Genomic DNA, 27,846 nt, shown 5'->3' with positions numbered 1-27,846 from the left:
TTCAGGGCCCTGGAATGGCAAGGAAGTTCTCTGCACCTGGTCAGCTGTGCATCTCCATGACCTCAAACTTGGGTGGCTCTGCCCCCATCTCTGCAGCATCAGCTACCTCTCTAGGTCACTTCACCAAGTCTATGTGCCCCCCACAGCAGTATGGTTTTCCAGCCCCCCCCTTTGGCACTCAGTGGAGTGGAACGGGTGGCCCAGCACCACAGCCACTTGGCCAGTTCCAGCCTGTGGGAACTGCCTCCTTACAGAATTTCAACATCAGCAATTTGCAGAAATCTATCAGCAACCCCCCAGGTTCCAACCTGCGGACCACTTAGACCTAGAGACATTAACTGAGTATATTTGGGGGAAGGAGATGGAATGCTGAGTGTGGGTGGGACGGGGGATTGGAAAGTAGCCTATATACTAACTACTAGTGCTGCATTTAACTGGTAATTTCTTGCCAGAAAGGAATGTTTTTAATACCGCTTAGAGCCCTCAGAATGGAGAATCTCCCTCCACCTTCACCATTTATTGGAGTGGGAAGGAAAGAGCAGCTTTCTTGTGATGGGGCAGCTTCAAACTATGCTTTCCTGCTTATGTGTAACAGTGAGGGCTGGGAAAGGGAATTGTGTCTATCAGAAAGCTACTGGAGAGCTCCATGGAAAACCACACCCCGTCTGTACTTTCAAGTGGGTGGAGCTCTTAATCTTGGTACCCACTGCGAATCCCTCATTCCCTCAAGAATCTAAGCCACAAGACAAAAAAAAACACTTTGGGGCTCTCTCCTACTCTGTCCCCACCCTTCCTTTTTTTTTTTTTTCCTTTCTTTTTTTTTTTTTTCTTCTTTTTGTTCTCTTTAGAACCCAGTGAAAAACACCAGGGGACTGAGGTTTCAACCCTTTCTTATTATAGGTCATTAGTGCTTTCAGCAAATGATAATAGCAGCTTGGACTGCAGCATTAGCAATTAGGAAAAAAAAATAAGTTCCCTGCGGACATGTAACTTTGCCATCAGTTTTGATGTGGAAACACTGTGATATATAAATGTTGTTGGACAACAGTAGTTTTAAGAGTAAAATATGAAAGGTTTAAAAAGTTGAAAAAAAGCTAGCTCTGTCCTTTACTTATTGAGACACTTTAACTTTTTCCTTTGTATTTCCATTGTATTAGATAAATAAATGTGAATGTAAAATTGTATAAATTACTGTACTTGAAGACTTCTGTTTTCCCAGTATTGCTTGCTGGATATTTTAGTGCCTTGGACTTCTATTGCTTCTGCCGGTAGCATCAACTTATCAGACCCCACATCAGCAAAGGGCATATGGAAGAAAACCTAAGGTCCAGTTGACCCCAGCAGTAGACTATGCCAAAGGGAAATTGAAAGAGTATTTTTTTTTAAGTTATTCAACAATTTTGTCTAGAGCAGGTGTAAGATGAACAGGGTGAGAAGTTAAGTTGACATCAGTGGTTGAAAGCAGAAAGTTCTGTTTCAGGAACAGTGAGGCGGGATGTTGTAATAAAATTGGGCAATTTAAAAGATTAAGGGTAGTGTGTGATAAGTAAAGGAAAAAGAAAGAGTAAAGAGTGGGAGAACAAGCTTGTTTGGAAGATATGTGATGCCTGGCCAGTGGATGCCATAAGCCTTACTTACTCGAGCTGGGCTTGAACAGAGGAGACCTAGAAGAAATGGCTCATTATAAAGGGAAGGGGGTTGGGGGCTAGTTTTTAAGTTGGGAAACATGATTGGGAAAAGTCACAGATGGAGAAAGTTGCTCTAAGAAAAACTGTTTGGATTGCTTTCCTCTTGTTGCAAATCCATTTCTCAGCTTGGGGTACAATATTTTGTGGAAAGTGGACCCACACCTAAATTAGGCATTGTAGAAAAGAACGCTGATTCCTCCTTTTTCCTATATGATGTCCAGATGGTTGCAGAATCATAATCTATTGTGCCACCTTTATTTCTAGAATTGCAAGTGATCTCACATTTTCATATAAACAAATATTCCCCTTAAGTAATAACTGCAACCAACCAGTATTATTTAGTTGCAATGCCTCGTTGGCAGTTCTGTTATTTTCAGAGCTTTCAGGAAATACTCTACTAATTGGCTATGTTTGGGATCTCCTTTTATCTCTGAAGATGGGGAAAGACGCTAGGACCCTTCATTTTTTGGGTGGTGCTTCTCTTGACTCTGGAGTTGGGAAATTGACATATTTCCGACCTGTTACCCACCTCAACGGCACGTCCCAGGAATCAACACAATATGAAGAGCCAGGCTGGCTATCCTATCTGACATCATTCCTTCATGGGCCCTGTTTTCTTTGTCAGCCTAGGTCCCAAAAATGCAAATGAAAGTGGAAGGTTTTAAGAAGGTAGGGAAAAAAAGGGCAGGGGTTCCAAGCTCTGCTTCAAAATTGTTTACGTATTTATTCTCTGCTTATAATTCTTGGGGAGATGGTAAGAGTAAGGATAGAACAAAGAAGGTGCCAAGTAAATGAGAAATGGACCACCCGAGACGAATGAAACAATATTTTCTGCAAGAGGAACGAGGGAACCAAATGCAGTACATTATTGTTTTATTTTGGTTTAATATAATTTTGAGGTCTCTTCACTCACACACAAAAAGTAAGAACTGGTTTTATTTACTGTTGATCTTTTTTTCCCCTCCTGTGGATGAAATAACTGAAGCCTAGAGAAATGAACTAGTGCTACTGAACTGTTTAAATTATTTTTGTGTTAATAGTACACTTTGAGTATCTTTTTCCACATTAAAAAAAATCTTTCTGAATTATAAATGTTTTCCTTACATTATTTAACAGTGTACACTGTTTAAAAAAACAAATAAACTGAATTCAAACCTTGGGGGTTCCTCAGCAGCCGTGAATTGTACATTTTGCACTAACTCTGGGTGTTGCGCTTCTTGTAAGATTGCGCTTATGCTTCAGTTTGTTACCTTTGTAGACTTATTTAATGAAACCATTCAAATAAACCAAACTTGCTTTTGTTGAGCTGTGAGGTTTCATTTCTAGCAAATTCCTTTTTCATGATCTCATTAGCTGTTTTGAGTTGTGTGCAATTTATAACTAGATTCCCAATTCCAGGAACTATTTTTAGTGGCACTTCTGACCTGAACTAAGATTATGCTGCAGACAAGGAAGATGATATTTTTTCTGAAGAAAATGGTAAGGATATCAAAATCAAAAGATGAATATATGGCCAAATCCATGCAACAACAGATAAGGTAAAAGGGCGATGAGGGTTAGCTCCTGCCATTCATCTTCCAAAGGAACAGAAAGGCTGACTGCCTTGCTGCACTTCAGTGCCAGTCCCTTTAGCATCGGCTAGGACCTGCCTCGGGATCACAGCTTCCCACAGATGGGCCTGTGATCCAGAAAATGATAAAAGCCACTGTTTCATGATTAGATAAAAGGCACGACCCAAAATCCATCTTAACAAGTAAAATTGCAAACTCATTATTTGGGAGAAGGAATTATGAAACATCTGAACACAATGAAAAAATAATTTATGTTAAGGTGGGTTATATCTCACATCTGAAATGGGGAAATATAAACAGCTACTTATATTTTCTATTTGGTTACAAAGTAAAGTAAAGGATTTATTTTGCTTTCTTCAAATGCCTTTTCTTTCATGTGAGATAATTCTTTCCTTGATTAGGAAAAAATGCAGGATAGTGACACAGACCTGTAAATGACAGATTACCACAGATGAAGATTGTAGCCTGGACTGATGCAAAGTAGTAAAATACCACTATAGCCTTTGTTCACAGCACTCATGTAAGCAACGTTAAAAACATGAGCCCAAAAGTGAACGAAGACAGAGATTACTCACAATAATTTAATGTGGGCTGTTGTTAAAGTTGGTGCTTAGTAGTATGGCTTATATTGCTTGAGAGCAGGCAGCCACAGGTGATTCCTAAAATTTCTCTCTTTATTAACATAATAGTTTAGGAATAAATAAATAGTGAAGAGCCTCAAGAGCCAAAGAAAAGGTATGTGATCTCCCTGGAGCCTCCCCACTGCAGTGTGTGACTAGCTTTTTTAAGAGCTTGTTTTCCAGCTGCTCAGCTGCATCTGCAGTTCCAACAGGCAAATCCTCTGGTGGAGTTCAGAATGAAGCAAGGTAAACCCTTGGAAATAAAGTTCATCCCCTAGGAATGATGAAGAATTATTTCATGACCAAAAAGGGGTTTTTGAAAGTCCCTTTGTGACAGTCCAATGATGGGACCTGAGCCTCAGTTAAGATGGATCCAGTTTCCTTTTCTTCATGTCCTGGTTCTGCTTATGGGAATCAGAGTTTGCTGTGGAAAGAAAAAATGGTTATATTTATTTTAAAATACTGAATAAACTGGCAGCTGTTAACCTAATTTAAACTAAAACCCAAGAATGACAATTGATTGAGATCATGTTAACACTAGACCAAGTGCAGTAATAATCACGAGGGGCCTACTTTTAATAGCGGAAGCTCTTCATGCAGTCATGCTCAAGCTTCCTACTACAATCAACAGCTAAAAGGGTTACAGCCCAAGTCAGGACCCCAAAGGGAAAGTTCTCACTCTTAAACCAATTATCTTCCATGTTCGTTCTTTCTTTCTTTTTTTTTTTTTTTTTGAGGAAGATTAGCCCTGAGCTAACATCTGCTGCCAATCCTGCTCTTTTTGCTGAGGAAGACTGGCCCTGAGCCCACATCCATGCCCATCTTCCTCTACTTTATATGTGGGACACCTACCACAGCATGGCTTGCCAAGTGGTGCCATATCCCACCGGCAAACCCCAGGCCACCAAAGCAGAACGTGCACGCTTAACCGCTACGCCACCGGGCCAGCCCCTTATCTTCCATTTTCTTACACTTCTATTCCTCTGGCATGATTCTATCCAACTTCTTAAATTCAAATGTCATTCGTCCTTTAGAATTCATAGAATTAAACCCAGGTTCTCCCTTCAATTTTCATTCCTAAAACAGTTGCTACCTGTTGTGTGTTGGTTAACATTGTGAGCTTGGAGGTGCCAGGGTCCAGGTTTTACTCGTGGATTCTCATGGCAAAGGCTTTGTGGGGTCCTGCTTCGGGTCACCATCTGATTCTTCGGGACTGGTGTGGCAGCAGTTTGGGGTGGTTCTGGTTTAGCCAAGGGCTTGACAACACTGTCCCCTGCTTCTGGAGCCATATCCCACATTTCAAGATTGTCTGCAAGGGCTGAGATCACAGGAAAATGTAGCATCAACTAACAAGTGTTCTCACATAAAGTTGTGGGAAACTAGGTCCTAACACATTTCACATCGCAAGTACCCTATGATGTTTCTGGAATTTCTTCTTCCCCCAGCCCTGAAAGTACACTGAGGCTTCTCTTAGGTTAGGACAATAGAGGAGCTGAACACGTGCTATCAGTCAGAACTGCCATCAGTCCATTTTGGGTCCCCTTTTTTCCTAAAACTTCCTGTGGCTCTAACATGGATAGAAATGAGGATTTTTATGCCTCTCTTATGGTGTATTTATGACTAACAAAAGTATACAGCCCAGTAGCATCCACACGCTTCCGAGGTACTGATCAAGACTTCAGTCATTCCTTTAGCCCCTGCTGACCTGCAAGGAGGTCCTCAGTGAGTGGCTCTGAAACCGCAGCTACAGGAGTGCTGTGCTTCAAAGGAGGCACCGGCAGCGCCGCTACAGTTCACACAAGACGAAAGACAAAATCAGAGAATCAGGTGACGGAGGGAACAGCCTCAGAGGTGCAAAGCTGCCTAGAGTTACACTGGTTCCTAGCACAGCCAGTAGTGGAACTCAAGATTCCTGAGTCCCAGTCCTACCTACAGATCTCTCTGAAGTTAGAAATACTGTATTCTTCGTTCTTCTCACCAAATTGGGAAGAAAAACAAGTTTATTTCTCCTTTAGCAGCAAAAAGAGGGTTATTAGAAGCCACCTGGTCCAGTTTTTACTTTTTAAAGCTTATAACCCTTGTTCAAACAAAATCTTAAGCAGAAATTCAATATGTACAGTAGTTCCTCCTTGTCTACAATTTTAGTTACCCATGGTCAACCAGTCTGACATGTTACATGGAAAATCCCAGAAATTAACAATTCCTAAGTTTTAAGTTGCATGCCATTCTGAGTAGTGTGATGAAACCCCGCACGGTCTGGCTTCCTCTATCCGAGGATGTGAATCGTCCCCTTGTTGGCTCCCCAGCCATCAACATCGTCATGGCTCAGGGATCTTCCTTCTGACGTATGGCCAGAAGGTCAGTAGTAGCTCATTGGTACGTCAGACGCCTACATCGTTCATCTCACGCCATCTCACCACGCAGGCGCTGTCTCATCCCACATCACAGGAAGAGTGAGCACAGTACAAGGGATTTTGAGAGAGAGACCACATGCACATAACTAACTTTTACTACAATATATTATAATTGTTCTGTTTATTGGTTATTGTTAATCTCTTACTGTGCCTAATTTATAAACTAAACTTTATCATAGGTGCGTATGTACAGGAATAAACATAGTATCTGTAAGGTTCAGTACTAGCCACCGGTTCAGGCATCCACTGGGGATCTTGGGACAGCTCCTGCAGATGAGGGGGACGACTGTAAAACCAGTATCAACAGTGACTCTGGTTGTCTGATTAGGGGTGGGGGAAAGTCCTGGAGAACACACTCTATCCCTCACCCTCCAGGAGCCTCTGCAGTGATTTTGAAGCTAAAGATCTACAACATTCCCAGCAGAGTAAGTTGTTTTGGGTTTTTCCTACATTAATTTCAGTCTGTCAGTACTGAGGGGAATATTAATGAACGGAGCATGAGGCAAGTCCTCTGAATCTTCTTCAGAATTCTTAAGGAGAAGGTGGGCAAAAGTCCAGCTGGTTTGGGACAAGCCATTTGTTTCTACTCTCTGGGAAAGACTCCAAAAAAAATATGTATCTATTTCTCCCACCGAATCTAGACTCTGAAATACAGGCATGCCTCATTTTATTGTGCTTCGCTTCACTGCACTTCACAGATACCGAATTTTTTGACAAGACCCTCCACAAGCAAAAATATTCTGACTCGCTCCCTGAAGGTTCAGATGATGGGTAGCATTTTTTAGCAATAAAGTATTTTTAAATTAAGGTATGTACATTATTTTTTTAGACATAATGCTATTGCACACTTAACAGATGACAGTACAGTGTAAGTATAACTTTCATATGCACTGGGAAACCAAAAAAGTTGTGTGACTTGCTTTATTGCAAATATGCACCTTATTGCAATGGTCTAGAACGAAACCCGCAGTATCTCTGAGGTATGCCTACAAACTAAAGTTCATGGATAAATTGCCCCAAGCCCCCATTATCTTCAAACCCAGTTCTGCATTATATTCAAGGATAACCCAGAAAGACTTTCTAATGCAGAGATAGCCAAAGTAACTGAAGCAAAAGAAATTCTGTACCCTGAAATTTCTAGTTCCAGATTATGTCAAGGCCCATTGCCTTCCCCCCAAAAAAGATCACTGTCTTTAGACATGGGGAAATACCTGGCAAGATTTCACTATCTTAATTTCTTAGACTCATCTACCCTGTGTGTAACTGGAGAGAGTCCTACTGAGAGCCGGTTGGGACCTAACTGGCAGAGGATCAGGTTCCTGTGTGACTAGTCTTCCTGCTCCAGAGCGCCCTCCCCAGAGCCTCTGCTCCCGTCCTTCTCACACACCCTCATCCTTCTTTTCAACTGAGGGAGCAGGTAGCTGAACTTGCTGCTGTTTCTCCATTTGCTCCCGGAACTGCTGCTGCAACTGTTTTTGCCGGAGCTTGCGCTGGTATGTGGCGTCCCTCTCCACAGCAGAGGCCAGGCTTCTGCATCAGAGGAGCACAAGGCGCAGTGAGTTCCCGAGTTAACTGCGTAAGTGACAATACACGGCTCCTGAGGGAGCGCGTGAACCAACTTGCTGGCTCTGAAGGTAGAAATGGAGGTGACTTAGACCACATGAGGAGCAGAGGAAAGGGAGGGAACTCAGGCCCATACCGGGATCTGCTGTCTTCATCTCCCCGGATCACAACGTGGAGATCATCTGAGTGGTTTGTTCTGCAAGGGGAGGTCACCTCCTGTGGTCCTGGGGGTCCCAGAGCCTTGTTCTGTCGGTAGCTGCTGTATCTCGCATGTTCCACAGATGGTTCAAAATCTTGTCTCTTTGCTTTAGTTAAATCCACTTCAAGAGGCAACTAATAAGGGAAGAAAGAGGAGGGGGAGAATAACGTCCTCCAACTGCTCCTCCCCTTCCTTTCTTCTCCCCGCCTTAAAGATTCCTGAAAAATGCCATTTGACAATCCTCTATGCATCATTCCTCCTAGGTCCTGAGAAGCTGAGACAAAGGATCCACAACTTCAAATAATATTTGTAATTACATGAGGAGTAAAACAATTTCATTTTCTACTTTATACCACTCTGTATTAATCAAGTTTTCAGAAAAAGGAATCTTACTTTAGTTTTGATGTAGGGCAAATGGTCTGTCAAATCTAATTTGAATCTTTCCTTGGCAACTGGATCTGTCTGACGCTGTCTACCTTTTCTCTCTTCTGTGGAAACGGCCACACACAGTGTTTGTGGAGGCCTACACCTCTGTTCTTTCTACAGGACTTGCCCTGCAGATACGACACTCCTCACTGAAGAAGCCTCAGGTATGCTGTGGCACAAGAATGTGTCCTTGAAACGACAGGAAGACGACAACTGGGAAAGCACTGACATAGGCAGCAGGCCAAAGCTGCGAGAAGTCTCCCAACTTGGGATCATTCCTGCATGTCACCAAATGTGAGAAGTCATGATCGTGTGCTTCCTGGCATAAAGGAAACTGTGTTACTTCCAGGCCACGAGCACTACAAAAACCAGACATTTTCATTTGGGAAAACTTCGTTCTCAATTCATAATATTGGTACTGACAGAATAACTGAATATGAAGGATTTAAATGACTATTTTGATAAAGATAACCTGAAAATGAAAATTACACTATGAAATTTATCTGTATTAGAAAATAAATGAGACGGTTAAAAAGAAATGAGCTTATGCTACAACATGAATGAACCTTGATTATGCTAAGAGAAAAAGGCCAGTCACAAAGGAATAAATATGTATGATGCCGTTTATATGAGGTACTGAGAGTGGTCAAAATCAGAGAGACAGAAAGTAGAACTGTGGTTGCCAGTGGCTGTAGGGAGATGGGAGCAACAGTGGGGAAAAAAATGAGCAAGACTGACAAGGCTAAGTACTGTCAAGGATATGGAACAATTGGAACTCTCATAGACTGCTCCATTGGAGTGTGGATTAGTACAACCATACTAGAAAACTGTAAGAATCTACAAAATTAAGCATATGCTTACCTCTGACCTGACCCAATAATTCCCAAGATAAACTCCTACAACTCAACAATAAAAAATCAAATAGCCCCACTAAAAAAGGAGCAAGAGACTTGAATAGACATTTCTCCAAAGACAATATACAAATGGCCAAAACATATGAAAAGATGCTCAGCATCACTAACCATCAGAGAAATGCAAATCAAAATCACAATACGATATCACCTCACACCCATCAGGATTGCTACTATCAAAAAATAGAAAATAACAATTGTTGGCAAGGATGTGGAGAAATTGGAACTCTTGTGCACTATTGGTTGAACTGCAAAATGGTGCATCCGTTATAGAACACAGTGTGGAAGTTCCTCAAAAAGTAAAAAATACAACTACCATATAATCCAGCAACCCCACTTCTGGATATATATCCAAAATAATTGAAAGCAGGGTCTTGAAGAGGTGCGTGCACATTCACGTTCACAATAGCACTATTCACGACAGCCAAGGGAGGGAACCCACCCAGATGCCCATCGGCGGACGAACGGATAAGGAAAATGCAGTAGATGCATACAATAGAATATTATTCAGCCTTAAAAAGGAAGGAAATTTTGACACATGCTACAATGGACATAAACCTTGAGGACATTATGCTAAGTGGAATTAGCCAGTCACAAAAAAGACAAAAACTATGATTCCGCTTATGTGAGGTACCTAGAGTAGTGAAATGCATAGAAACAAAGTAGGATGGTGGTTACCAGCAGCTGAAAGGGGGAACAGGGGAGTCGTTTTACAGGTATAGAGTTTCAGTATTGCAAGATAAAAGTTCTGGAGGTCTGTTTCACTACTAAACTGTGCACTTAAAAATGGTTAAAATGGGGGCCGGCCCTGTGGCCAAGTTGTTAAGTTCACGCGCTCCGCTTCAGCAGCCCAGGGTTTCACCGGTTCAAATTCTGGGGAGCTCGGACATGGCACCGCTCATCAGGCCGTGCTGAGGCGGCATCCCACATAGGACAACCAGAGGCACTCACAACTAAAATATGCAACTATGTACTGGGGGGCTTTGGGGAGAAGAAAAAAGGAAGAAGAAGATTGGTAACAGATGTTAGTTCAAGTGCTAATCTTTAAAAAAAAATAAAAATGGTTAAAATGGTAAATTTTAGGTTATGTGTCTTTTACCACAATAAAAAAGAGAAAACCAACTAATATCCCTTATAAACATAGAAGCAAACACCCGTAACAAAATATTAGCAAACTGAGTCCAATAATGTATAAAAACGCCTTTAAAAAGGAAAGAAATGGAGTTTTGACAGATGCCAACTGACAGACACCTCAATTAGGAGCTCCACAAGAAAAAGAACCCCTCAAGGACAAGATAGGGACTGCAGCACTGCAGGGATGTCGGAGAATGCCACAGAGGACGCAGCCACACTCCAGCAGGCAAAGGGAACACTCTAGAGCCAGACTCAGCCCAGGTCAACTGTGCCTCCAGCGATGCTCAAGTCCAGGCCCTATTCTCCAAAACCCAACACTCAGATCGCGTGACAGGCCTTGACAGAAACAAGGAAGATCCGAACCTTAAAGACACGGGGGCTAAGGAAAAGCAAGAAGGTTGAACAGGTGGGGCGTTCTGACTGCTGCTAAGAAATGACAGCGAGGCGGCAGAGGACTGTGGGCTCCTTTCGAGGTTTCACAGACCATTCCCAACCACACTGCTCTCTATACAGGAGACAAGTTAACGTAAATTCCGTAGGCTTCAAATTCTTCATCTGTAAAATAAGGCGATTGGTTCATGCTAGCGCCAATATTCAAACAAGTCTGAAATACACATTCCAGACCCTCTAAATAGTTGAGTCTTCACTTCCCTCTCCATCCCCAAATATTCAACCTGTGACACACGGGAATTAGTTCTAGTTTTACTGCAATGCGTTCCATTCATCCATTTCTAACATACCTGGCATGGAAGCTTTTGTAGTGACCTCAGATAGTCTTTGTCCAGAATACAATTTCCAAGTGCATTCCCAAAACTTCTAAGGGTAAGAAAAACAAATGAAACAGGGTTGAGAATTGTTACATGTAAATATCAGAGAACAGAGTTACCACCTTTGTGCAAGTTGCTTCTCAACTGCAGCAGAGGAAATGGACACTAATGTTCATTCAAAAACGTTTACTGAGCATCTGCCGTGGCCCTGACTGTACTGGGCTCTGAGAACACAGCAGTGAGCACAGCAGTCAGTAATCCCCGCCCTCTAGGAGCCGCAATGAGTAGGAAAAGACTTAAGAACCCATTACACAAATCCCATTAGCCACCTCCGGACATGGAGCGAACATTTCAGAGCAGAGACTTTTTCTGGACTGCTCCAATTCCCCAGAGACAGTGAGCTACACACACTGAGGGGCACAATCCTCCTAAAGTTCTTTACTTGGGATATGCAGGCTCCCCTCAGGTTATGGTATTGCAAATTCTTAGTACATGTTTATACATGTATTTTTCTGGTGATTCAATTCACTTCAATTCTCAAAGGCATCTCTGACCTGAAAAAAAGGTTAAAAACCATGCTGTATGGAACTAAGTTAACCATGTTATATGTACCTGATGAAGAACTGCTTAGGTGTCTTAAAGAGAATGAGGAAGCTGTCTGCGTACTCATGGGGAAAGGTCTCCGAGACAGTAACGAGCAGAGGAGGGAGGAAGGCAAAGTACAGGATAGAAAATGTAGTAATCTATTACAAACTCCCAAAAAGGGGAGACCAAGCATAAAGAAGACCTTGGAAAATAGAAAAGAGTAGAAAAACAGGGCAGACAGGGACAAGGGGAGAGCAAGACTTTTTGAATCATGTGAATGTATTACCTTTTCAAAAAAAAGAGACTCCTCTGAAATAAGAGCTGAAATGAAGCAGGTTAGATTCCAACCCTTTTTGCTTACCTCAATGCTCGCTTCAGCCCATCTGTCACTGCCTCCTTCCTTGCCTTCTCCAAAGACAAGGCTTTGGACTTGAGGCCCTCACTAACACCATAGCCCACATCTTCATGATATGAGCCATCCTGGGGGTAGAAAAGGAATTCAAAACCTACGTGAAAAGCTGCAGTCATACCCCTGGCTCCATAACTCTTCTTTTCCTCAGGCAGCAGTGTTCAGAGTGGGCATAAAGAACCCAGCGGACTTGTCAAAGGGCACATGGGCACAGGAGTTGTAAAAGAATCCATTTTCAGTACTATTTCCAAGACCTGATCTGCCTGGAAATGTGCCTGTGGTCAAAGTGTCCAGACAATTCTCCTTTCTCACCACCTCTTTTCATAAAAAAGGCACATATCTAACCCACCTCAAATCTTACTAAGGTGGATTACCTCAAGGTATAAAAACCTCTGGGACACCAAACAAAAGGAAAATTTGAAATACTGCATTTAACAGACTCTAATGATTGAATAGCAAATCCTTTTGCAAGTCAGGTGGTATCCATTTCTTGGCTTTCACCAAAACTGAAGGTGGACCTGATCAAGTTGTTAGCTGATAAAGAACATAATTTTTGATGATAGCACTGTAATTTTTGAAATATAACTGAGAGTATTCACAGAAATGAAGGACACCATACCAAAACTCTCTCCATTCCCAGTTCATTTATGTGAATAATGTTTTTCAGTACTATTTATAAAAATAAGAAGTCAGAATAGAACTACTGCTGAGTGTTTAGGAATGAGCAGTATGAAACTATGGATTATAAACTATCTACTGAAAAGAAGAACAGTTTCGCCCACCTCATTAAGAAATGCAGCTTCCATAAATGTTATTTTTATTAAGCATAAAAATTTTGATATAGTATGTTGTCTAATCAATTGTGTGTTAATAATACCTATGATACTAACTCAATCCAGAAGAAACTGTTTCATATTTAGAGCCTTAAGGTCACTGGAAATTTACCCACCAAAATTATCTTCATATACACATATACACACACACACACACACACACAGGCAGAGAAGTATAAGGTTATTAATAAAAGCTTTTCAATCACAAATATATATTATATTAGCATAAAAGCCAACGGGGAAATGGAATGGAAATACGAGCTCAAGAAGAAACAATGTAAAATTTCTGATTGAAGAATAGCTTGCTCATGTATTTTTCTAAGTGGATGACAGTATTTAATCCTCTATGGTTACTTAGAATCCATTGGTACATTTAAAAAAGATGTAACAGATGTATTTTAGAATGTCAAATTTTACAATATGCCAAAAAATATACCCTTGCACCTATTTATATTTATGGTGAAAACTTCTAGGGGTCAATTTTAAAATGTGCAAGAGCACAGTTTTTCAAAATTCTTTAGGGGACATGTGAGTAAGATGTTTGAATACCCCAACCAAAGGAACGCTGGCCGAGACACAGCTCTGGAATCCAGCTCTCTGGCTTGGCTGTGCCACAGTCCAGAGACTCCCTCCCTGCTCACTCTCTCACCCCAGCCCCGATCCTGGCAGGCAGCAGTCTGCTCCATCACCCTCACCTTCAGCTGGACTCTCACAAATGCACAGACTCCCACGTAGAACTTGCCGTTGTTAAGGTCAACAAAATCTAGGAGTGGGAAAGAGACCCAGCTGAAGAAGATACGGCTCCCTTGTTCCTCCTGCTGGTAGTCGACGACAGCTCCCCACATCCTCAGCCATGAAGCGCCCTTATCAGAAACCGGACAACGCCAAACAAAGGGAAACGAAGAAGTCGACTGCCAGGAGGCATACTCACCCACATTCTGCTGTGTGATAGAGTGCGCCCAGCCGTTATAACCAAACATCTCATTGGCTAGATTAATTACCCTGTGACCCTCAATGTAACACACCTGGAAAAAAAAAGTTAAAGAAAAAAAGCTTGTTAAATTCCTTGCCATATTTAAATATGGATCAAAATTTACTTAATTTATTCCTTACCAGCTATTTTGGCAAAACTGCCCTTAAACATTCCAGGGAAATTCTCAGTGAACTTATGTCAAAGATCTTCCAGAAGGAGGCAGTTAGAACTAATGTTCTGTCTTAGGGGAGGGAGTCTCAAGACAATGCTTGGGTCACTTCAGATGACAATGACGGCTGGAGCCCATCCCCTCCCAAAGACACTAGGAAACATCTAATAACAATGAACAAGACACCTTCTGAATCCATGAGGGCTCAGAGTGGGAGTCGGCAAGATCATCTAAGCAGCCAGCAATATGGGCACGTACTTTTCAGGCATATAAACTCTCCTACCTTCTGGCCTCCTCCAGCCATGCGGCTACTTATGTATTCCGGGCCCAGCCTCTGCCTCAGAGCATTCTGGATGGCCTGGTACTCTTCTGCTGTGTACTGGTACTACAATCCAAAAAGGGAAAATTAAATTCAGATTTCCACCATTCCTTACATCAGCAAGTCTCCAAATTTTTGGTGTCCAATCCCCTTTACACTATTAAAAAGGTACTGAGGACCCTAAGAGCTTCTGCTGAGGTAGATTATATCTATCAATATTAGGAACTAAAACTGAGAAAACTGGGTTTTTTTGCTTTTTCTCCCCAAATCCCCCCAGTACATAGCTGTCTATTTTAGTTGTGGGTCCTTCTAGTTGTGGCATGTGGGACGCCGCCTCAGCGTGGCTTGTCGAGTGGTGCCATGTCCGCGCCCAGGATCCAAACCAGTGAAACCCTGGGCCACCGGAGCAGAGCTCGCGAATTTAACCACTCAGCCACGGGGCCGGCCCCGAAAACTGAGAAACTTTTAAGGCACACATTACATTAGTCATCAGAGCAATGATATCATCACATACTATGTAGTCTCTGGAAAACTCCACTTACTCATGAGAGAATGAGAGTGGAAAAGGCAAATAGTATTTTGGTATTATCATGAGAATCATTTTGACCTCACGGACTCTGAGAAGGTCTTGTGGACCCCCAGGGGTCACTGCACTACATTTTGAGAACCTCTGCCTTAGATGTTACTACCATCCTTACCAATTTCTCAAGCCAGAATTGGGAAACTAAAACTTCTCACCTCATAGTCTGGATATGATGTTTATGCAGGCAAGCAGGTGGGGAGAGAAGAGGTGACAGGAAGTCTTGCTCCCATCTGTCCTCTCCAAAGGTTTATACTCTCCTTTACCTCAGCCATTTCCATCCTACTCACAGATAAACACATGACTGCTTGTTTTGATTTTTGTCCCCGGGTAGTTTTCCCTTTTCCCTATTCAAATAAAGTAAATACTCACAAACAGATCTCTAGCAAAGACAAAGACAGAATTTGGGTGGACAAAGCAAGAATCTCTTATATGTATACAATATCTCCACAAAGAATAGGACACAAGGAACGTTGGATGCCTCCAAAAAAGAGACCTGGGTGAGCCATGGACAGCAGTGATGGCAAAATAGTGAGACTTTTCACACAGGGTCTTTGTCTAATTTGAATGTTATATCCTATGAATATGTAATCTATCCAAAAAATAAATAAAATGTCAATGTAAATGTAATCGCCAGTATTATTAGTCTTTTGATGTTAAAGTTTCAAAATGCGCTCAGAGTTCATTAAAGACTCCCAAATAATGCATCTAAAGGAAAAAACTACTAACAAGAAAGAGCAACACTGCTCCCCAAATTGCTTCCTCATCCTCTTTCACTTGACCTCATTCTTTCCAGGTATGAAACAACCAGTTACCTGACCAAAGCATAATACAGAGCTGCCACCAGCAGAAGAAGGATGGCTGTCACGGCGTCCAAGAATTGCTTCCTCAGTCCCAGACATGTTGATTCTGGTTGACCTCTGTATAAACAGAAGATTTAAAAAAAGATCTCAAAGAATGTAAAGATCTCAATAAAAGGCAAGAGCCTCTACTAAAAATCAGATAAAGCAGCTACAAGTCACTTTATTTACGTACTTCTCAACACCACCCCAATCAAGGACTAAGTTCCTCAGTGCCGAGCTATAGTCTAAGAAGCCACTGAAAATCCTTTAGGGTCTTCTACTTTCCTGCTAAAATTTTTCCTAGGGCGGTGGTGCTATGAAAGGTGATTTTTACAATAAGAATGTATTATAATGACATATTATAAAGTTTATAATTGAACAAGTCAAAATTACAAAAACACTCTATGGGAGAGCAAGCAATCCACATATTACTATCTACTGTATGAGCAACATGACCCTGGCGTCGGTGGGGTTAAAAAAGAAATCTAAGTCACAGTCACTGAACTGCTCTCCAGGAGCTAACGAGCTCAGTGGTGGGAGAAGACTAACGGACACGAAACAATGAAAAACAAGAGAAGGCAACACAGAAGCCCCTGCCGTCCAAGAGGACCACAGCATTAGAGCAGTTTGGGCCCTTGCAGCATGAGCATCACCTGGGAACTTGTTAGAAATGCAAATTCTCAGGCCCCACCCCAGACTGCTGAATCAGAAACTAGAGGTGAGGCCCAGGAATTAGTGCTTTACCAAGCCCACCAGGCCATCCTGGCACAAGCTCAAGTCTGAGTGCCCACGCGCTAGACTGAGCACATGCGAACGTGTGGTCCATTAGACGATAAGAACCGCCCTCAGCAAAAGCGTCTGCAACTGCCTCACCCACCACCCCACGGCCCCAACCTGTGTCTGCCTCAGACAGATTCCAACAGCACCTCAGCAAACCTACGTGGCGTAAACCTTCAGATTATTTGCTAACAGTAGAACTACAAACCTATGAGTGCCAAGAGTCTGACTCTCCACATGGCATTACAAGATAATGTTGAAGAGCTCAATGTTTAAATGTCGACTTCTGGCTCTATAACCCACTAGGTGCTTGACCAAGGGGAAAGAATCATAGAATCTCTCCAAAAGAAGTTTCCTCAACTAGAAAATGGAGATGATAATAGTCCCTACGTTTCCTAGGGGTTCTGTAAAGATGAAATGCGATACTGCATGAAAACCGCATTAGAAGAGTGCCTGGCACAGAGGAAAGACCAAATAAATGTTAGTTATTGCTAAGTTCGCGTTAATTTTCTTATGTACATTATGATGAAAATGCAGAAAACTAAATTATCATAAAACATTATCTTTCAGCTAAAAATGATAAATTTATTCATAATCTAGCACTAAAACAGTAGGATAGCGGCCTAAACTATGTTAGACAATAATTAGTGTCCAAAATTGTTAAACCAAGAAAGAGTGGAATAAGGATATTATTTATTTTATTTATTTATTTATTTTGAGGAAGGTTAACCCTGAGCTAACATCTGCGGCAAGTCCTCCTCCTTTTGCTGAGGAAGACTGGCCCTGAGCTAACATCCGTGCCCATCTTCCTCTACTTTATATGTGGGACACCTACCACAGCATGGCTTGCCAAGCAGTGCCATGTCCACACCCAGGATCCAAACCGGTGAACCCTGGGCCACCGAGAAGCGGAACATGCACACTTAACCACTGCGCCACCGGGCCGGCCCCAAGGCTATTATTTAGAATTTAACTGTAAATGCCAGGAGAGAGAGGTGAAAGAATGAGACATATCTGTCTCTAAGGTGGGGTACTGGGGTGGAGGACAGTGCAGAAGGATCTCCTTTTGCAAAATAAAGCTCTTAGCATGACTTCATTATCAAATATGTGCATATGTTACTTTAATAAAAATAAATAATTTAAACACCAATTCTATAAAACAGGGGTCAGCAAACTTTTTCTGTAAAGGGCCAGGGACAGTAAATATTTTAGGTTTTTCAGGCTTCTATGGTCTCTGTCACAACTACTCAACTTGGGCACTTGAGCGTGAAAGCAGCCACAGACAATACGTAAATGAATGGGCATGGCTCTGTCCCAATCAAAGCTTCTTACAAAAAGAGGTGGCAGATGCGGCCCACAGGCCATAGTGTGCCAACCCCTACTATGAAGCATGCTTTGAACATTTGAGTCAGATATGGTTCAACATCCAGCTCCAGCAAATGAGTTACTTAAATTGGGCAACTACTTAACCTCTCTGCCCCAATTTCCTCATCTGTAAAAGGGAATACATTCATGCATCGCTTAACAATGGGGACGAGTTCTAAGACACACATCCTAGGTGATTTCCTCGTTGTGCAAACATCAGAGAGTATACTGAAGGGGAACAAAATTTGCCACCCCAAAATGTGTCTCTTTAACATGAGGATTATTTTAGGCTGATTATTTTTAAGAAACAAAAAGACTCAGAGTTTTTCTTGTTATCTACCTCTTAACTGCCTAAAAGAATTCAGATAAAAAAACCTGTCTCGGGAAGTGAGCTAGCACCTTAGCATCACATGACCTAGGTGGTAGGCAGGGAGGAACCTAGAAAAGCCTGTTGGCTGAGTTCCCCTCTGTGCACTTCTGTTTCTGTGTGGCCAGACACTGGCTCCCTTTCACCAACCTGTGAATTGCCTTCCTTTCCTCTGAAGTCTCTGATTCTCGCCACCCCCAACATCTTTTGTCTTTGGCTGAGGAGGGTATTCAAGGTGAGGGCTTCAACCATTTTGACAAGTTACTAGGTTTTCCTGGGTTTCTCTCATGTACACGTAATTAAACTTTTGTTTGTCTTTCTCCTGTTAAGGTCTCATGTCAATTTAATTCTTAGACTAGCCAGAAGAACCTAAAGGGTGGAGGAAAATGACTTCCTCCCCTACAGCACTTACACAAATCTAGATGGTAGAGCCTACTACAACGTAGGCTGTCTGGTACTAATGTTATGGGACCACCGTCCTACATGCAGTCCAGTGTTAACCAAAATGTCATTATGCAGCACATGACTGTATTAACAAGACCAACCTCATAAATTTACCATATTAAAAGGATGTGATAATAATAGCATCCAGGAAGAATCATCATTAGAAACTAAAAGATTGTTGGGGAACAGGATATTCACAAAGTTTCAAATGAGCACCTGTCTGGTTATTCATTAAAAAAAAAAAAACGGGTATACATTGTGAATGTACTTAATGCCACAGAATTGCATGCTTAAAATAGTTAAAATGGGGGCTGGCCCCGTGGCCCAGTGGTTGGGTTCACACACTCCACTTCGGCAGCCGGGGGTTTTGCTGGTTTGGATCCTGGGCGTGGACAGGGCACCTCTCATCAAGCCATGCTGAGGTGGTGTCCCACATGCCACAACTAGAAGGACCCGCAACTAAACTATACAACTATGTACAGTTTATACTATAAACTATAGGGGCTTTGGGGAGAAAAAAGAAAAATAAAATCTTTAAAAAAAATAATTAAAATGATAAATTTGATGTTATGTCTATTTTACCACAATAATAAAAAAAGGAGCGGGAATACCTTAACACAATGAAAGTTTTTTCTCTCATTCATGCAAGATCTAATGCAGTCAGGTGGCCTTGTCCATCTTGTAGCTGTGTCATCTAGCACATGTGACCTCCAAGGTCATTGCTGCAGGAGTAGAGAGAGTTGGAGGAGTCGCACCAGTTCCTAACTGCCTTAGGCAAGTTCACTGGACAGAACTTGTCACATGGCCCCAACTGAACTGCAGTGGAGGCTGGGAAACATGAGACGGCATTGGAATATTAGCTGAGTACTCTCTGCCACATCCATTTTCCCCACTCCAACAAGAGCCCCTAGAAGGTGAGGGATCCTCCTGATTCTTCCTGGCACCCTCAGTGACCAGCTCAGTGCCATGTTAGGGGGTCAGGAAGGCAAATGTTTAGTAAGTAAATGAATGAATAGATGAGTGAATGAATGAATGAAATAATGCAAGCTATATAAACAAAGTATATTTCGTAATTCTTTAGAAACTGATTTTATAAGGCAAGAGTTACACTTCTCACATTTAAAAAGCAACTTGTTGCTAATTTTCTAAACAATGTCTTAAAAGATTCAACCTTTTATTGAAGAAAAGGACCTTATCGCTACCCCTAAGATAAAATGCAGCATCATTTGGTTTTTTGCTAGTTCCTACTTTGAAAAAAATGTTTACTGCTCTGTCTTCCTTTCTAAAACTGTCCAAAACCATTTTCCCATTATGAATTTAAAATATCTGTGTCTGTAGAAAGTTTTAAACATACATCAAAAAATATGGGAAGAAAAAGAACTCAAGAACACAATACCGTTCACAATCACAACAAAAAGAATAAAATACCTTGGGATGAATTTAACTAAGGAAGTGAAAGACCTATACAACGATAACTACAAGACTTTCCTGAAAGAAATGGATGACGACATAAAGAGATGGAAAGACATTCCATGCACATGGATTGGAAGAATAAACATAGTTAAAATGTCTGTACTACCTAAAGCAATCTACAGATTCAACGCAATCCCAATCAGAATTCCAATGACATTCTTTACAGAAATAGAACAAAGAATCCTAAAATTCACATGGGGCAACAAAAGACCCCACATGCTAAAGCAATCCTGAGAAAAAAGAACAAAGCTCGAGGCATCACAACCCCTGAGTGAAAACATACTACAAAGCTACAGTAATCAAAACAGCATGGTGTACTGGTACAAAAACAGGTGCACAGATCAATGGAACAGACTTGAAAGTCCAGAAATAAAACCACACATCTATGGACAGCTAATCTTTGACAAAGGAGCTGAGGGCCTACAATGGAGAAAAGAAAGTCTTTTCAACAAATGGTGCTGGGAAAACTGGAAAGCCACATGTAAAAGAATGAAAATTGACTATTCTTTTTCACCATTCACCAAAATAATATACTCAACATGGATCAAAGACCTAAAGATAAGACCTGAAACCATAAGGTTTCTAGAAGAAAATGTAGGCAGTACACTCTTTGACATCAGTATTAAAAAGATCTTTTCGGACACCATGTCTTCTCAGACAAGTGAAACAATAGAAAGAATAAACAAATGGGACTTTATCAGACTAAAGAGCTTCTTCAAGGCAACGGAAAACAGGATTGAAACAAAAAAACAACCCACCAACTGGGAAAAAATATGTGCAAGTCATACATCTGACAAAGGATTAATATACATAATATATAAAGAACTCACACAACTCAACAACAAAAAACTCAAACAACCCGATCAAAAAATGGGCAGGAGACATGAACAGACATTTCTCCAAAGAAGATATACGGATGGCCAATAGGCACATGAAAAGATGTTCATCATCACTGATCATCAGGGAAATGCAAATCAAAACTACATTAATATATCACCTTATACCCATTAGAATGACAAAAATAACCAAAACAAATAGTAACAAATGTTGGAGAGGGTGTGGAGAAAAAGGAACCCTCATACACTGCTGGTGGGAATGCAAACTGGTGCAGCCACTCTGGAAAACAGTATGGAGATTCCTCAAAAAATTAAAAATAGAAATACCATATCACCCAGCCATCCCACTACTGGGTATTTATCCAAAGAACTTGAAATCAGCAATTCCAAAAGTCCCATGCACCCCAATGTTCACTGCAGCATTATTTACAATAGCCAAGACATGGAAGCAACCTAAGTGCCCATCAACAGATGAATGGATAAAGAAGACGTGGTATATACATACAATGGAATACTACTCAGCCGTAAAAAAGAATAAAATCATCCCATTTGCAACATCATGGATGGACCTTGAGGGAATTATGTTAAGTGAAATAAGACAGATAGAGAAGGACAATCTCTGTATGACTCCACTCATGTGAGGAATTTAAAAACGTAGACAAAGAGAACAGATTAGTGGCTACCAGGGGAAAGGTGGGGTTGGGGGTGGGCACAAAGGGTGAAGGGGTGCACCTACAACACGACTGACAAACAATAAAGTACAACTGAAATTTCACAAGATTGTAACCTATCATTAACTCAATAAAAATTAACTTAAAAATAGATATGAGAGTAAGTAAAATGTGACTGGATCCCCACGAGCAAGAGATGGCTGTTGTCTTGTTTCATATCTGATTGCGTTTGTGTATGAGTGTTGTGTGTGTGAATATATGTACATATTTGTCAAACAAAAGTAGAATCCAAATGTATCAGGCATATCTTATGCAGCCCCACAAATCTTGGCCTGGCCTGTCTCTGAGGCCCTTGCCGACTTTTTCCACCCTGGCTGCCATTAGGCGGACCAAATATAAATGGGTTCTAACCAACTGCACAGGCACAACCCTATGGCCCTCACTTCCTGCTCATGCTGGATACCTCTCACCTCCCACCTTTTGATTCCCTCTTGCCTTTGAGGTGTGAGAGCCTGTGGGACCCAGCTGATGCCCACACATGCAGAACCCTGAAGTTTGGGAAGTCAGTGAACCACGGGGCAAACATTTCACCAATGAGAGAGAGGTGAGGAGTAAATCCCCCTTCCTTCCTGTGGGTGGATTGTCCTGGGATGCAGTTCTTTATAGAGGTTCCTAGGAGAGAGCGTTAGGAGAGTAAGCAAGCAAGTCGTACTTGTTACCAAGGGGTGGCCAGCTAGAAAACATACCCGTGAACTGACTTAGTCTTCCATCTCTCCTCAATCCCCTTTTCCCTTGCTTCTGCTTCCTGGAATTGCATTTCCTAAAAAGGTAACAGCACATGAGCCTTTGCCTCCAGCTCTAGGTTCTGGGGCACCTAGTGGATGCTCAGCTAATCATCCCTCAGCTCCTACCACAACAGTGCACCCTGGCCTAACTCCCAAATGCCAACGTCTGCATCTCTCCCTGACGGCTTGCTTTGGCATCCAGGGCCCATTGAAGCTGGAGGTGCCAGAGAACAGATGCCCCTGGAGCAGTCCTCAAACAGTGATGACAGGAGCTGGTGTGTAAAGGCCCGGATTTCTTAGCCCTCTGTGAGATGACGCTGAGCCGGGAGTTGTGCGCTGGCTCTGGAGTTGGCCAGTGAGGTCAGGTCTGCTTGCCCACGTAGTAACACGCTGGACAACGCACCCTTGTTGACTGCCTTATTTTTCCCCTTGCACTTCTCTCCTCTACCAGTATGTCCTGGTGTCATCTCCCAAACAAGCCACTTGCACTTAGAGGAAAAAGGGAGGGAACAAAAGAGACCTTTACAATGGAGAAATCTGGCAGGTAATCAAACACAACATTACCAATAATGCTCACATCACGTGCTTCCTGATGGATGCACGGAAGTCACAGCATCACTTAGGTAGCATTTCTACCAATCTAAGCATAACTCTAACCACGAGGAGATAAGCAGACAGGTTCAACTCTACAAGGCCTGGACTCTTCAAAAATGCCAACGTCTCAAAAAATAAAACAAAGGAAAACAAAAAGGCTAGTGAACTCTTCTAGATTAAAGCAAGCTAAAGAGACATGACAACTAAAATGCACTTTGTGATCCCTGATAGGATTTTAGATCAGAAAAAAAAAGCTATAAAGGACATTCTTGGGACAGTGAGGAAATCTGATGATGGAGAGCATATTAGATGATGGTATTGTATTGTCGTTAAACTTATTAAGTGTGATAATTATGTTATGGCTATACAGGAAAATGATCTTGTTATCAGGAGATATATATGAAGTATTAGAATAAACTGTCTTGTTTTCTGCAACTTACTCAAATCATTCAACCAAGAAAGTGTGTGTGTAAAGAGAGGGAGGGGAAGAGATAAAGCAAAGTAACAAATTTATGAATCTAGGTGAAGGATATGCAGGCATTCATTATGTAACTTTTCTGAAAGCTCCAAATTTTTCAAAATATAATGTTAGAGGGCCGGTGCCTTGGTTGAGTGGTTAAGTTCATGTGCTCCGCTTCGGCAGCCCTGGGTTCACCAGTTCGGATCCTGGGTGCCGACCTACACACCACTCCTCAGGCCAGCTTGCGGCGGCATCCCACATAGAAGAACTAGAATGACTTACAACTAGGATACACAACTATGCACAGGGACTTTGGGGAGGGAAAAAAATGAGGAAAATCGGCAACAGATGTTAGCTCAGTGCCAATCTTCCTCACCAAAACAATAATAATAATAAAAATAAAATAAAATAAAATAGCCAACATTACGGCAGGTACATAAATCCAAATATCCCAAAACGTCCTCCAAAATCTATCCAGGCCACCGAGAAGGACCAACAAAACCACGGCTATCCCACATCTTCTAACATAAGGAGAAGACTGAGCACATTACAGCTTCAAATTACCTGGAAGTCGAAAAAATAAACATCAATTTCTGGTGGAGATATTTTTTGAATTCTCATCCCAACTTTTTAAGGAGAGGAAGGTGGGACCTAGATGGGAAGGGAAATGCATAGAAGAGAGAAGAGGAGGGTGGAGAGTCTAAGATAGAAGTAAAATCACGCCTGGAAAGAGAACACCCATGCTAAGTATGAAGACCATGACAAAGAGCTCCGGCAGGTCAGGGCGGCGCAGGAAGAGAGAGACAAGTGTGCACAGAACTCAGTGAGACGGCCTTGGAAAGTCAATGTTCTGGGGAGAAGAGGGTGATAAAGAATGAGACACGCCCTTTGAAACTGTTCTGTGAGGGGCAAAAGAGTGGAAATTTAGGATCCTGTAAGACGAGAAAATGTAAAAGGGACATACGACCATCTCTCTTAAAAAGCCTTCTAATAAAGCAACCATACTCACTGCCCTTACAAAATAGGAGCTACTCTTGAACTAGGAATCTCGAAAATCATCCCGACTGCCAATCCTGTTCACAAAATGCAAAATTAGAGATAAAGAAGAGTCTGGGAACCTGAAGGCAGCTCAACAGAATGTATACAACCTGAAGAAGAGGAAAAAAAGACTGAAAATAAGGAAAGTGCCTCAGGGTCCTGCGAGATAATATCAAAATGGTTAACACACATGTAATTGAAGTTCCAAAAGAAGAGGTTAAGGAGAATGGGAAAACAATATTTAAAAATATAATGGCGTGAAATTTCCTAACTGGGTGACAGGCAGAATTTACAAATGTAAGAAGCTCAGCAAACCCCAAAGCAGGATAAATACAAAGAAAATTACACCAAGACACACCATAGGCCAACTTCTAAAACCAAAAATCAAGAGAATATCTTGAAAGCAGTCAGAGAAAAACGGCACATTATATACAGAGTAACAATGCAAATGATGACTCCAGCTTATAATAGAGTTTAAAAAAACATACTTAGGAGTAAATTTAACAAAAGATGTGTAAGACCCCTGCACTGAAAACTACAAAACAGTACCAAAAGAAATTAAAGAAGATCTAAATAAAAAGGGAGACCCACATGTTCATCCATTTGAGGAGTTGATACTGTTAAGATGTTAATTCTTCCCAAATCGATCTAAAGATTCAATGCCATCCCAATCACAATCCTACCAAACTTTTTTGTAGAAATTGATAAGATGATTCTAGCATTTATACAGAAAATGCAAAGGATCTAAACTATCCAAATCAAATCTGAAAAACAACTACAAAGTTGTTGGCCTACACTATGTGACTTCAAGACATACTATAAAGCTATAATATCTAAAACAGTGTGTTACTGACATAAGGACTGATCAATGGAACAGAGGAGAGTCCAGAAATCAACTGCCATTTATATAGACATCTGAATTTCAATGCTATCAAACACAGTGGTATTCTCAACAAATGATGATGGAACAACTAGATATCTATGTGGGAAAAGAATTTAATGTTTTTCACAAAATAAATTTCACACCATTTGCAAAAACTAGAGATGGATCATAGGCCTAAACATAAAACCTAAAACTATAACATTTCTAGAAGAAAATACAGAAGTGTATTTTCACAAACTGAAGGTGGCTGAGATTTCTTAGACAGGACTCAGAAAGCAATAACTATAAAAGAAAAAAATGATAAATATGACAACATCAAAATGTAAAACTTTGCTTATCAAAAACAACTCTTAGAAAATGAACAGGCAACCACAAAGCACTGATATCCAGGATATAAAAAGGATATATATACAACTCAGTAATAAAAAGGCAACCCCAGGCCGGCCCCGTGGCCGAGTGGTTGAGTTCCTGAGCTCCACCTCAGCGGCCCGGGGTTTCTCCGGTTTGGATCCTGGGCGCGGAGACAGGGCACTGCTCATCAGGCCATGCTGAAGCAGCATCCCACATGCCACAACTAGAAGGACCCACAACTAAAAATACACAAATATGTACCAGGGGACTTTGGGAAGAAAAAGGAAAAATAAAATCTTTAAAAAAATAAAAAGACAACCCAATTTAAAATGGACAAGCCAATTTAAAATGGGCAAAAGAGTTGGTCAGGCACTTCACAAAGATACGAAAATGTCAATAAGCACAGGAAAGCTCAACATCATGAGTCATCAAGGACTAAAATTAAAACCGTAATGACATACTACTTTACACCCACCAGAATGGCTAAAAATAAAGACTGACAACACCAAAAGTCAGCAAGGATGTTAAGTAACCAGAATTCTCATACACTGTTGGCAGGAGATAGGCTGAGAGAACTACCCAGCTGTAAACTCGTGCTGCTCTTCGTGCAAAAGGACTGGAAGAGGAAGCCACAGGTGCAGGGGGGAGCAGCAGGCCAGAGCCTGCCCAGACCTGGAACCCCTGCGGTTCCTCACGTGCCCTGGACATCAGTCCTCCGTCAGACAGGGGTCAGCGCTCGCCTCTTCATTTTCCTAGACTCGTCTTTGACGGGAAGTTTTACATTCTGATGTAATCCAATCTACCTGTGAGTATACACCTTAAAGGGTCTATGAAGTCAAAAAGTAGGAACAACCCAAACTACCATCAATTAGTGGAGAAACAAAATGGAGTATATCCCAACAAGGGACTATTGCTCTTCAGGCATCAAAAGGAATGAAGCGCTGACACACGCCACGACACGGACGAAGCGCCAAAGCAGCCAAGCGAAATCAGCCACACACCACGACAAACACCGTGGGATTCCGCTCATGTGCAATTTCTAGAATTGGCAAATTCGCAGAGACAAAAAGCAGATCAGTGCGGCTGGGGGTAGAGGTAAATGAGAAGAGTCTGCTGATGAGTTTGGGGCTGCTTCTCGGGGTGACGAAAACGTTCTGGAACTAGATAATGGTGTTGGTTGCACAACCTTGTGAATATACTAAAAACCACTGAATTGTTCACTTTAAAAGGATGACTATTACATGAACGGTATCTCCATCTCTTTTTAAAGGTCTAGAAAGGCTGAATCCGCGGCTACACTGAGTGTCAAATTCCTTTTAAATGAGTAATTCCTGCCCAATCGCAGCCGCCCAGTCCAACGCGGAGCGGCTCCTGCCGCAAGGCTCCCGTCAAGGCGCGGCACGCGGGGTCCCCCCACTCCCCGCCCAGGAAGGCCCGGCCCTGAGCCCCCACTGCACTAATCAATCAGGACGGCGCTGCAGTCTCCGGGCCACCACGCCGGGACCGCAGGCGAGCCCCGCCGCCGCCCCGCGCCGCGGCCACGGGCCCGAAGCCCCAGCGCGGCCGCCTCCCTCCCCACTTACGCGCCTCGGGCTGCGCGCGGGCGCGCACGGAGCTCGGCGAGACCAAGCGCGAGCGGACGGCGGTTTGGCAGGGCCCCGCAGAGGAGACTGGGAAGGAAGTGCAAGGAGACCCTGGGAAGAAGGTCCGAATCGAGAGCGACCAGGGTGTGGCAGGAAAGACAGGAGGAGGAGCCGTAAATCAAGTCGGAAGGGGAGAAAAGCCGCAAAGCAATCTTT

At 42.1% G+C, this 27,846-nt stretch overlaps 2 protein-coding genes across 62 annotated transcripts in view; one reads left to right on the top strand and one right to left on the bottom strand.

Annotated features, from left to right (window-relative positions):
* The window catches only part of WNK1 (WNK lysine deficient protein kinase 1), a 163,000-nt gene extending 151,523 nt beyond the window's left edge, over window positions 1–11,477 (top strand). For 43 of the 50 annotated variants that reach the window (XM_070270821.1, XM_070270818.1, XM_070270807.1 and 40 more), the window contains one exon: window positions 6–2,993. In XM_070270821.1, the coding sequence (XP_070126922.1) occupies window positions 6–323 (318 nt within the window). In that variant the 3' untranslated portion in view covers window positions 324–2,993. Of the gene's footprint in view, window positions 1–5; window positions 2,994–8,601 lie in introns of those variants that run through there. The other 7 variants (XM_070270819.1, XM_070270796.1, XM_070270795.1 and 4 more) reach the window with 2 other exon arrangements.
* RAD52 (RAD52 homolog, DNA repair protein) lies at window positions 2,545–27,844 on the bottom strand. 12 transcript variants are annotated; one of them, XM_070270837.1, is made up of 13 exons: window positions 27,631–27,732; window positions 15,977–16,081; window positions 15,320–15,508; window positions 14,546–14,647; window positions 14,052–14,145; window positions 13,816–13,883; window positions 12,240–12,358; window positions 11,267–11,342; window positions 7,993–8,189; window positions 7,681–7,823; window positions 5,585–5,665; window positions 4,973–5,197; window positions 2,545–4,303 (listed from the first exon to the last, which is right to left on the bottom strand). In XM_070270837.1, the coding sequence occupies exons 4-13, from the start codon at window positions 14,564–14,566 to the stop codon at window positions 4,242–4,244; spliced, it is 1,086 nt and encodes a 361-aa protein (XP_070126938.1). In that variant the 5' UTR covers window positions 14,567–14,647; window positions 15,320–15,508; window positions 15,977–16,081; window positions 27,631–27,732; the 3' UTR covers window positions 2,545–4,241. The 12 variants fall into 12 exon arrangements, with proteins under 12 accessions (XP_070126938.1, XP_070126939.1, XP_070126935.1 ...); XM_070270838.1 differs by having other exon boundaries at window positions 27,635–27,732; XM_070270834.1 differs by lacking the exon at window positions 15,320–15,508 and adding an exon at window positions 19,568–19,784 and having other exon boundaries at window positions 27,631–27,694.
* Window positions 27,845–27,846: the final 2 nt, after the last annotated feature.

The sequence above is a fragment of the Equus caballus genome, chromosome 6, assembly GCF_041296265.1.
Source record: "Equus caballus isolate H_3958 breed thoroughbred chromosome 6, TB-T2T, whole genome shotgun sequence".
Lineage (NCBI taxonomy): Eukaryota > Metazoa > Chordata > Mammalia > Perissodactyla > Equidae > Equus > Equus caballus.
The sequence above is the reverse complement of the archived record's forward strand: the minus strand, read 5'-3'. Positions and strand labels throughout refer to the sequence as shown.